Below are 12500 nucleotides of genomic sequence, written 5' to 3'. Positions count from 1 at the left end.
CTCACTCACACTAAATTGTAATATGGACTCATGCATTTTCTTTAAAGCTGCTTTGAAATGATGTGTGTTGTGAAGAGCGCTGTACAAATAAAAGTTTTTAGTTTAGTTTTACAAATATTTAGTTTTATTTTATACACAGTTTTATATCCACGACTCATGAAGTGATTCCAGGTGTTTCAAGAACTGTAACATTCTTGACAAAAACAGTTATTGAGTGGGAAAAGAATATGAATCTAGTGTCCAGTGAATCCATCAGTGTAAAAGCGTGTGTGTGTGTGTGTGCAGCAGTGCATGCTGGGATAGCGGAGGTCTCACATCAGTGTAGAAGCGCGCATGAGTGTGTGTGTCGCACTGCATGCAGGGATAGCTGGTCTCACCTCAGTGTAGAAGCGCGCGCGTGAGTGTGTGTGTGTGCCGCACTGCATGCTGGGATAGCTTAGGTCTCATATCAGTGTAGAAGCATGCGTGCGCGTGTGTGTGTGTGTGTGTGTGCCGCAGTGCATGCTGGGATAGCTGAGGTCTCACATCAGTGTAGAAGCGCGCGCGCGCGTGTGTGTGTGTGTGTGTGTGTGTGTGTGTGTGTGTGTGTGTGTGCCGCAGTGCATGCTGGGATAGCTGAGGTATCACATCAGTGTAGAAGCGTGTGTGTGTGTGTGTGTGTGTGTGTGTGTGTGTGCCGCAGTGCATGCTGGGATAGCTGAGGTCTCACATCAGTGTAGAAGCGCGTGTGTGTGTGTGTGTGTGTGTGTGTGTGTGTGTGTGTGTGCCGCAGTGCATGCTGGGATAGCTGAGGTCTCACATCAGTGTAGAAGCGCGCGTGTGTGTGTGTGTGTGTGTGTGCCGCAGTGCATGCTGGGATAGCTGAGGTCTCACATCAGTGTAGAAGCGCGCGTGTGTGTGTGTGTGTGTGTGTGCCGCAGTGCATGCTGGGATAGCTGAGGTCTCACATCAGTGTAGAAGCGTGTGTGTGTGCCGCAGTGCATGCTGGGATAGCTGAGGTCTCACATCAGTGTAGAAGCGCGTGTGTGTGTGTGTGTGTGTGTGTGTGTGTGTGTGCCGCAGTGCATGCTGGGATAGCTGAGGTCTCACATCAGTGTAGAAGCGCGTGTGTGTGTGTGTGTGTGTGTGTGTGTGTGTGTGCCGCAGTGCATGCTGGGATAGCTGAGGTCTCACATCAGTGTAGAAGCGCGCGTGTGTGTGTGTGTGTGTGTGTGCCGCAGTGCATGCTGGGATAGCTGAGGTCTCACATCAGTGTAGAAGCGCGTGTGTGTGTGTGTGTGTGTGTGTGTGTGCCGCAGTGCATGCTGGGATAGCTGAGGTCTCACATCAGTGTAGAAGCGTGTGTGTGTGCCGCAGTGCATGCTGGGATAGCTGGTCTCACCTCGTACTCCTCCTTGAAGCCGTAGCCCTCGGCACACTTCATCTGTGTGATGTGTTGCAGGAGGTCGGCCACACGGATGGCGGGATGAAGCTGAGCCGTCTGGTACGGCACGTCCACTGCCTCACGCTTGCGCAGAGAGTGTGTGTGCGACGTGTGTGTGTGTGTGTGCGACTGCACCAGGCTGCTTGTGTCGCTGGTCAGGGTTTGAGTCTCGTCTGCAACACAAGACAGAAAACACACACGCTGAAGAGCTGAGAACACACTCGCTCACGCTTCCTCTTACAGTGACTGCAGTAAACACACACACGTGTCCTGATGACTTTAAACGAGTAGTCTTCAAATACAGAAATAATTCAGAAAAAAATGAAAATGTGTCGTTTATTCCAATCCTGCACACTGTGGTTTTAGGAAGACTTTACAACTGTCTGTTAACATGAACTAAACACTTCTATTAATCTTTGTTCATTTCAACCAGCGTTATTTTAATATCATTGAGATACAATTATAGTTTTTATTAATATTTTGAGTTGTTTTTTATTTTTATATGTTCCATTTAAATTTTTTGTTGTGAGTCTTTTGTCATTTTATGTCATGTCTATACAATTTTAGTTCATTTTTAGTTATTTTACTACATCAAGCTAAACTGTATGCAAATGAGAAATGTTGCCTTGGCGAATATGTTTTTGTAAACCAAAATTTCAAAATAGAAAAAAACAGACAAATAATAAGTGCATTGAATTCTAAATTAAAAGTATAATTAAAAAATAGAATAAATAATAACAATTTTTTTTAATAAAAATTAATAAATAGAAATTATAAAATAAAAATGTTAAAAATTATAATAAATAATCAAATAAATAAATCAATGGATGAATAAATGAAAAATAATATTATATATTTTATAATACATAAATAATATTATTTATTGTTTTATTATATTAAGTTATAAAAATGCAAAAAATATATAATAATGTTTTTTATACTTTTATTTTTTTTTCAGTTAATGTTTGTTTTATGGTTTTAGTTTTAGTTAACTATATTAATAACCCTGATTTCAACATTTACTAATGCATTATTCAAATCAAAAGTGAATATTTATTAGACCTGAGCTAATGAACAGTTTTGTACAGTTTATTTGTAACAAAGATTAATAAATACTGTAACAAAATGTATTGCTCATAGATACTGCCAGTTAATGCATTAACTAATGACAGCTTACTAAAAGTGTTACAGTGATTTTATTCTGAGACATAGATTATTCCTAAACAAATCATATGACTGCTGAAAATTATAAAAAAACAAACAGTGAAAACCAGCCTAAGCTGGTCTTTCTGCAGCTGGTCTGAGATGGTTTTCGGTGGTTAGCTAAAAAGTGGTCTAAAAACCAGCTTGTTAAATTAGCTTAGACTGGATTTATCTGTTTTTCAGTGAGAAAGAGACTGAAATTCAAGCCGTTATTCACTGAAAATGCAGAAATTTAACAGAAAAACAACAGTTTACAGGGTTGGAACAACATGAGAGCGAATAAATAATGACAAAACTCACATTTTGAATAATTAAGGCAAGACCTCAGGTGAGTAAGTGATACAAGTAATTAATAAATCAAACATTTAACTAATAGATATCACCATACTTCCACAGCTGATTAATTACTTTAAGAATTGCAGATTACACGTTTTCTGAAATGTCATGTTTGAATATGCAAATGAGGTAATATCTAATTAAATATGCACTAATTTGCATACATTTCCAGAACGGAAATCTGAGCAGTGGATAAAGCAAGGATCATGTTTGATTTTTTTGAGACATTATTGGTTTTTCCAAAAGATATTTTGGATTTAAAAACTAGAGGTATGTCGCATTTCGTGGAAGGATAGTGATACTGCATAAAAAAGGCCTTAAAAACGGTTTAGAAGAGAATAAACACAACACTATGTATTTATTTGATACAGTAACTTCAATTTCTCTTTATGTATTTCTTTACTTGCAGGATAAAGTATTTTGGATGTTTTCTTTCCACTAATATATGCATAAGAGCAGTGTTTTTACTCGTCGTCTTGCCTTAATCATCTCTATCTCCTCATGCTCTCAGTCAGTGTGAAAGAAAGCGCTTGATCGATTCCCATTCATTGGCAATGGATGGATCATGACACGACGTTGCAGGAAGGGGTGGATGAGTGGATGTGGAGGGAGGGATCGATTGACTGCCCCGTTCGTCCATTCGTTCGTGAAATATCACGTGCATCGTTCCTGCATAATTTGACTGAAACACGGCTAAGATCGGCCTGTGTCCCTGATCTGAGATCTGCTGTTCGGCCCTGATCTGAGATCTGCTGAGATTCAGTGATGGGTGCTGTCAATCAACAGCAAAGCATGAGTGGAATGAGTGATGACGGATGATCAAAAGCCACACGGCGAATCACAACAACCCAAAGCAAAGAAAGCAGAAGCACGATGGCGAACACACACACACACACACACACACATGGGGAGGACGGGTGACGCTGTAACGCGTGTCTACGTCCATGCAGCTCAGGGAGAAACACACAAGCTCTGGCACGCTCATGAACTTACCATTAATGGGGACTTTTTAAGCAGATACATTAGAGGTAAACGTGAGAAGAGAGAGAGAGAGAGAGAGAGAGAGAGTGAGAGAGAGAGAGGGAGAGAGAGAAAGGAGACAGGGTATAAGCAACAATACACCAAAGAGAACGAGCTCTGATCAGTCGAGGGCGTTCGAGGGGTTATGGGACTCAAGTCACAATGAAGGAGGAAAATGACTTTCAAAAAAAGCAGAATAAAGAGAGAAATGCAAATAAAAGTGGTAAGATGATGAACATTAACATCGCTTCATGGAGATCTGCAGAGCAGCGGCGTGCCTCACACGACAGCGACGGAGGTGCTAAGGTCAAAGGTCACGGACGCTACCGTAGGTCATCTGTCAGATTAACCTCAACCTTAAAAATAATAAAGATGAAGATGAACATGATCTGTGCTGAACTCGTGTGTGTTTTGTGCTGCGAATTACTGAGAAATACAATAAATGCAATAAATTTGGTTATAGTTCAAAATATAATAAATATAATAAAAAACATTATAAAAAAGGACAAATGTAAATAAGGTATACCAAAAAAAATTATAATAATAATGAATAAATAAAAAGGAGAAAGATAAGTGAAAAAAATGGAAAAACAGAAATATAATAAATGCATTAAACAATAAATTAAAGTTATAATAAATAAAATATTAATTGTATTTATTATAATTTAGCAAAATAGACATAATAAATGCATTAAATTCTAACTTAAACATATAATAAACTATAAAATATTTATGTATTAAATAAACCAATTAAAAATGTATGATTTACTAATGTTAAAAAATATATAATGCATTAAAGTATTAATTCAAATTAAAATAAATAATAAAAGTTATAGAAAAAGAAATATACTAATTTACATTATAATAAATAAAATATAAATTAATTATATATTGAATTAACAAATTATACAAAATAGAAAAATAGAAAAACAATAAATGAATGCATTACATTCTAAATTAAATGTACAAATAATTAAAATAATAATGATAATAAACGAATAAATAAACGAGTACATTTTTTTATCAATATTATTATTTATTTAATGATATTAAGTTATATATAAATGTGTTAAAATATAATTTTTTATAAAAAATCCTTTTTAAAATAAAAAAGTTATAGAAACAGAAATATAATAAATGCATTAAATAAATAAAATAGAACAAATATATAATACATGTATTAAATGATTAATAAACAATAAATGACTAATTATAAATAAACAAAGAAATAACTAAATGTCAGCGCTTGACCTGAAGACTTTCTGCTGCTCAGTTTATGATCAGCTGAGGAGCGTCACAAACCCTTCTGTGCCGGAGGTGAAGCTTTCCTTTCTTTCCCCTGTTTTACTGTGTAATGTAAAGCTGTTCCCGCTCGAGAGATCGTTTACACGTGCTGTTAGTCGAGAGTCATTCATATTTAATACGCCGCTCTGAGCTCTTATTCTTCATCACATTATGCTTCAATTAAACTCTGGGGCGCCGGCGCTGTAGATAAATAGGGTGTAGAGGTGGCACGAAAATGAGACAAAACCTGCTTTATTATTCTATTTTATCACAGAGTAAACGAGTAAACAGCCGAGAAAGGAAAACAAGTAGGTCGGAAGGAGCCGCTAAAGGCAGAAGAAACATTAGAGAGAATAACAGAGGAGACACTTCAGCGAAGAAACACTGGAGCCAAAACTACAGGAAAACACCGGCTTCTTCTCCACATTTACACAGAGAAGCGTGAAGAGCATCAGCTGAACCTCTCTAACCCGAGTCCTGACCCACGCTTTCATCCACAACCTCTTCTTCATCATCAGCATCATCATCAGGCCTTTAATAAACACCAAAACTGATGACAAAAGATGCTCTTCCTCAGTGTTTCTGTCTCGTTCTCCAGCACAAACATCTAAACATTCTTAAATCAAGATTCATTCACTGGAGAAGAAGCAAAATCACTGAAGATATTAAATCTTGTTTAATGAAAAATGCATCAAAATTATATATATATAATAAATATTTATCACCAATATCATTATTTATTTATTAATATTAAGTTATAAAAATAGAAAAAATATATAATATTTAAAATCTAAATATTAATTACAATTTAAATAAATAATAAAAGTTACAGAAAAAAAAAAAAATATATATAATAAAAGTTACAGAAATATAAATATAATACATTTTCTAGAGGAAATTTGCTCATTTTTGACTGCGAACAATACATTCCGATGAAGAAAGAAATATACAAAAAAACTAAAATGTTCATTTTGATGCATTTTTCATAATATCTTCAGTAATTTTGCATCTCCAGTAAATGTATCTTGATATAAGAATGTTCAGACAGAGATCTGTTTTCATCAGCATTATTTGATTGAACTGAGGGGATGAATCCAGCGTTGTGTGTGTGTGTGTGTGTGTGTGTGTGTGTGTGTGTGTGTGTGGACAGCATCATCCACTCCCCCACATCCAGTCCACACGTCTGTCCATGCACATGAGATGTCAGACAGGAAGTGACATCACAGCAAGCACGACACGCGATGCGCATTGGATGTCAGACAGGAAGTGACATCACGACACGCGAAGCACATGGGATGGAGTGAAGAGGAAGAGGAACCCAAAGGAAGAGAAGCGACAGACAGGTGTGTGTGTGTGATGAAAAGCCCAAAACAAACTGAATAAAGCAAACATGATGGCAGACCGTATTCCTTCCCTCGGACACACTGTAAGAACACAATCACGGAATCACAAGAGTCGAGGAGCTCACCTAAGATGGCGGTGGGAACGAACGGGTCTGGAAGAGAAGAGGAGAGAAGAGGAAAAGAGGAGAAGAGGAGAGAAGAAGAGAGGAGAGGAGAGAGATGATTAACCTTCATCAATAACATCAAACATCAGTCCGGATTCATCAAGACTCTGTTCTACTAAACACAGTTTTAACTAAAAATATTCTATTGTCGTGGAAAAAAGAGTTGTTGATAAAAAAAATAAATAAAAAAAAATATATACAAATAATAATAATAATTATATATATTTTTTTTTTGCATTTTAATTCAGTTAAATTTACTTTATTTGAACTTATTAATTGCATTGATGATAATAATAATAATAATAATAATAATAATAGAACCAATAGTTGTCGAAGAGCAAAAAAAGTAAATATACCGTTTTTTTCAGAATTTTATTGTTACAATTATTTCTAATAATAATAATAAAAATAGTAACAATAGTTGTTGAGGGGCAAAATCTAAATATGATTTTTTTTTGTGCATTTGAATTATAATAAAATCATATTTCAGTTTTCTGCTTCTCAACAAGTATTGTTTCTGTAATAATAATAATAATAATAATAATAATAATACATTGAACTTAATTAAAATGCTAAAAATTGTTAAATCATGTTTTTTTGCCCTCAACAACTCTTGTTTCCATTTGTTTCTCAGTTTGTTTCTAAAAAAAGATGAAAAACAAGTAGCTTTATCATAATTATAGCAGAAATATGATTATTGTTTAGCATTTTAATTACGTAAAAAAAAATTATTGCAAAAATGTATTTGAACAAAACAAGTACAATGTTCAATGCAATGAAAAAAAAAAAATTATCTCATTATTTGTATCTGGTTTTCCAGCACAAATATCTAAACATTCTTAAATCAAGATACATTTACTGGAGAAGAAGAAAAATGACTTAATATGATTTCTGAATTGTTTTTAGATTTAATATAAAAAATATCTTCCAAATGGAGTCAGAAAAATCAACTTCATTCATTAAGAGCGAAAACAAGATCATTTTTCTGACTCCATTGGCAGATATTAGTTCTTGTTTTAAACACAAACTCACTTCATTTTCATACATTTTTCATTAAACAAGACTTAATATCTTCAGTCATTTTGCTTCTTCTCCAGTAAATGTATCTTGATTTAAGAATGTTTAGATATTTGTGCTGGAAAACACTGAGGAAGAGCATGACTTTGTGCAGCGTGTAGTTGATCAGTTTGGTTTAGAGTTTAAAGCCTGTGATTTAAAGATGTTTTTTTGGTCCACATGAAGAAACTGAAGGAGAGCAGCGTGTGTGTGTGAGTGTGTGAGTGTGTGTGTGTGAGTGTGTGTGTGTGAGTGTCTGAGTGTGTGTGTGTGTGTGAGTGTGTGTGTGTGTGTGTGTGTGTGTGAGTGTGTGTGTGTGTGTGAGTGTGTGTGTGTGTGTGTGTGTGTGTGTGTGTGTGTGAGAGTGTGTGAGGTTACCAGGGTAATAGGTGTTCGGGATGCTGCTGCTGCTCAGTGTGTTGGTCTTCACCGTCAGAGAACATGGAGAAGAACCCGCTTCACAAGAGACAAACAACACAGTTAAACACATGATCATGTTCTGTTCCTCCAGCAGCGGATCAACACCAGTGACACGAGCTTCACTCCCAGAATACACTCATACACCAGTCGCTTGGGATAGAAACGTCTGACATAATCGTTTTTGTAATGTCTTAAAATTACGTCTTTTCTGCTTTAGCATTACATTTAAATGTAAATGTTTAACTGTCATCATGATCATGTCACAGTGCAAAACATAACGCTCTTAAAGGGATAGTTCACCCAAAAATGAAAATTTGCCCCATGGTTTACTCACGCTCAAGCCATCCTAGGTGTATATGAGTTTCTTCTTTCAGACGAATACAATCTGAGTTATATTAGAAAATGTCCTGGCTCCTCCAAGCTTTAAATTGGGAGTGAATGGCTGGAAAAAATATTAAGCACAAAAAAGTGCATCTATCCATCATAAAAGTGCATCTATCCATCATAAAAGTGCATCTGTCCATCATAAAAGTGCATCTATCCATCATAAAAGTGCATCTGTCCATCATAAAAGTGCATCTATCCATCATAAAAGTGCATCTATCCATAATAAAAGTGCATCTATCCATCATAAAAGTGCATCTGTCCATCATAAAAGTGCATCTATCATCATAAAAGTGCATCTATCCATCATAAAAGTGCATCTGTCCATCATAAAAGTGCATCTATCCATCATAAAAGTGCATCTGTCCATCATAAAAGTGCATCTATCCATCATAAAAGTGCATCTGTCCATCATAAAAGTGCATCTATCCATCATAAAAGTGCATCTATCCATCATAAAAGTGCATCTATCCATCATAAAAGTGCATCTATCCATCATAAAAGTGCATCTGTCCATCATAAAAGTGCATCTATCATCATAAAAGTGCATCTGTCCATCATAAAAGTGCATCTATCATGATAAAAGTGCATCTATCCATGATAAAAGTGCATCTGTCCATCATAAAAGTGCATCTATCCATGATAAAAGTGCATCTGTCCATGATAAAAGTGCATCTATCCATCATAAAAGTGCATCTATCATCATAAAAGTGCATCTGTCCATCATAAAAGTGCATCTGTCCATCATAAAAGTGCATCTGTCCATCATAAAAGTGCATCTGTCCATCATAAAAGTGCATCTATCCATGATAAAAGTGCATCTGTCCATCATAAAAGTGCATCTATCCATGATAAAAGTGCATCTGTCCATGATAAAAGTGCATCTATCCATCATAAAAGTGCATCTATCATCATAAAAGTGCATCTGTCCATCATAAAAGTGCATCTGTCCATCATAAAAGTGCATCTGTCCATCATAAAAGTGCATCTGTCCATGATAAAAGTGCATCTGTCCATCATAAAAGTGCATCTATCCATCATAAAAGTGCATCTGTCCATCATAAAAGTGCATCTATCATCATAAAAGTGCATCTGTCCATGATAAAAGTGCATCTATCCATCATAAAAGTGCATCTGTCCATGATAAAAGTGCATCTGTCCATCATAAAAGTGCATCTATCATCATAAAAGTGCATCTGTCCATGATAAAAGTGCATCTATCCATCATAAAAGTGCATCTGTCCATCATAAAAGTGCATCTATCCATCATAAAAGTGCATCTATCCATCATAAAAGTGCATCTGTCCATCATAAAAGTGCATCTGTCCATCATAAAAGTGCATCTATCATGATAAAAGTGCATCTATCCATCATAAAAGTGCATCTATCCATGATAAAAGTGCATCTGTCCATGATAAAAGTGCATCTATCCATCATAAAAGTGCATCTATCCATGATAAAAGTGCATCTGTCCATGATAAAAGTGCATCTGTCCATCATAAAAGTGCATCTATCCATGATAAAAGTGCATCTGTCCATGATAAAAGTGCATCTATCCATCATAAAAGTGCATCTATCCATGATAAAAGTGCATCTGTCCATCATAAAAGTGCATCTATCATCATAAAAGTGCATCTGCCCATCATAAAAGTGCATCTATCATCATAAAAGTGCATCTGTCCATGATAAAAGTGCATCTGTCCATCATAAAAGTGCATCTATCATCATAAAAGTGCATCTGTCCATCATAAAAGTGCATCTATCATCATAAAAGTGCATCTGTCCATGATAAAAGTGCATCTGTCCATCATAAAAGTGCATCTATCATCATAAAAGTGCATCTGTCCATCATAAAAGTGCATCTGTCCATCATAAAAGTGCATCTGTCCATGATAAAAGTGCATCTGTCCATCATAAAAGTGCATCTATCATCATAAAAGTGCATCTGTCCATCATAAAAGTGCATCTATCATCATAAAAGTGCATCTGTCCATGATAAAAGTGCATCTGTCCATCATAAAAGTGCATCTATCATCATAAAAGTGCATCTGTCCATCATAAAAGTGCATCTATCATCATAAAAGTGCATCTGTCCATGATAAAAGTGCATCTGTCCATCATAAAAGTGCATCTATCATCATAAAAGTGCATCTGTCCATCATAAAAGTGCATCTGTCCATCATAAAAGTACATCTATCCATCATAAAAGTGCATCTATCCATGATAAAAGTGCATCTATCCATCATAAAAGTGCATCTATCCATCATAAAAGTGCTTCTGTCCATGATAAAAGTGCATCTGTCCATCATAAAAGTGCATCTATCATCATAAAAGTGCATCTATCCATCATAAAAGTGCATCTGTCCATCATAAAAGTGCATCTGTCCATCATAAAAGTACATCTATCCATCATAAAAGTGCATCTATCCATGATAAAAGTGCATCTATCCATCATAAAAGTGCATCTATCCATCATAAAAGTGCATCTGTCCATGATAAAAGTGCTTCTGTCCATCATAAAAGTCCATCTATCCATGATAAAAGTGCATCTGTCCATCATAAAAGTCCATCTGTCCATGATAAAAGTGCATCTGTCATCATAAAAGTGCATCTGTCCATCATAAAAGTGCATCTATCCATGATAAAAGTGCATCTATCCATCATAAAAGTGCATCTGTCCATCATAAAAGTGTATCTATCCATCATAAAAGTGCATCTGTCATCATAAAAGTGCATCTGTCCATCATAAAAGTGCATCTATCCATGATAAAAGTGCATCTATCCATCATAAAAGTGCATCTGTCCATCATAAAAGTGTATCTATCCATCATAAAAGTGCATCTATCCATGATAAAAGTGCATCTGTCCATCATAAAAGTGCATCTATCCATCATAAAAGTGCATCTGTCCATCATAAAAGTGCATCTATCCATCATAAAAGTGCATCTATCCATGACTACGTTTACATGCAGCCAATAACCCGTTCAAAACCGGGATATTAGCAATAACCGGTCGCGCACAGCCATGTAAACACCGGCAAAAACCCGGATATGCTCATATCCCGGTTTTTAAAAACCCGGATATTATACCTGGGGTACCCCTTTTCTAACCCGAATATTTGGTAATGTAAACGCGTATCGGCATATCCCCATCAAAAGGGACATTGATTTGTGTTCTGCGCATGTTCTATTCGCAAGGAATCTTGGTCTTTTGAGTAGGGACGGCGCATACAGAAACCCGCGTGCAGTATACTGGAAGTAAACAAGAAGTAGAGGTAAACATGGCGAGACGCAGCACAGCACCACACTTTTGGAGCGAGGAGGAAAGCGCAAACAAAGGCGATCGCTATCTGCCCCGAACTATTCATTATCCGCGTGCTGCTGCTGTTGTTGTTGCCTTTGGATACAGGAAAAAGAATCGGAAATGACGCAATTGCGTCTTAAGGAAGTCCGTACGTCCAGACGCTAACCGCGCGTCGCCGTTTACATCGGGATATTGTAAATTCCATGTATACAGGAGTAACTCTCTGCTCACGCATGTAAACGCGTTATTCCGAATGTTTCAGAAACCCAAATAGTGACCTTAACCCGACCATAACCCGGATATTGGCTGCATGTAAACGTAGTCCATGATAAAAGTGCATCTATCCATCATAAAAGTGCATCTGTCCATCATAAAAGTGCATCTGTCCATCATAAAAGTGCATCTATCCATGATAAAAGTGCATCTATCCATCATAAAAGTGCATCTGTCCATGATAAAAGTGCATCTGTCCATCATAAAAGTGCATCCAGATACGTGTGGTGCACTTTTATGATGGATAGATGCACTTTTATGGACTTCAAAACAGAAACAGCCATTCACTGC

The 12500-nt window shown here is 36.3% G+C and overlaps 1 protein-coding gene across 5 annotated transcripts in view; it reads right to left on the bottom strand.

Moving 5' to 3' along the window:
• LOC309501029 (receptor-type tyrosine-protein phosphatase mu) overlaps nt 1-12500 on the bottom strand; it is a 299591-nt gene that overhangs the window by 66152 nt on the left and 220939 nt on the right. For all 5 annotated transcript variants that reach the window (XR_014206757.1, XR_014206758.1, XM_082172944.1 and 2 more), the window contains 3 exons: nt 8208-8285; nt 6735-6761; nt 1382-1596 (listed from right to left, as the gene is read on the bottom strand). Coding sequence is in view for 3 of the 5 variants with exons in the window: in XM_082172944.1 (XP_082029070.1) it covers nt 1382-1596; nt 6735-6761; nt 8208-8285 (320 nt within the window). In the remaining 2 variants the exon portion in view is untranslated. The remainder of the gene's footprint in view (nt 1-1381; nt 1597-6734; nt 6762-8207; nt 8286-12500) is intronic.

The sequence above is a fragment of the Leuciscus leuciscus genome, assembly GCF_965113295.1.
Source record: "Leuciscus leuciscus genome assembly, chromosome: 6".
NCBI classification, from domain to species: Eukaryota; Metazoa; Chordata; class Actinopteri; order Cypriniformes; family Leuciscidae; genus Leuciscus; species Leuciscus leuciscus.
The sequence above is the reverse complement of the archived record's forward strand: the minus strand, read 5'-3'. Positions and strand labels throughout refer to the sequence as shown.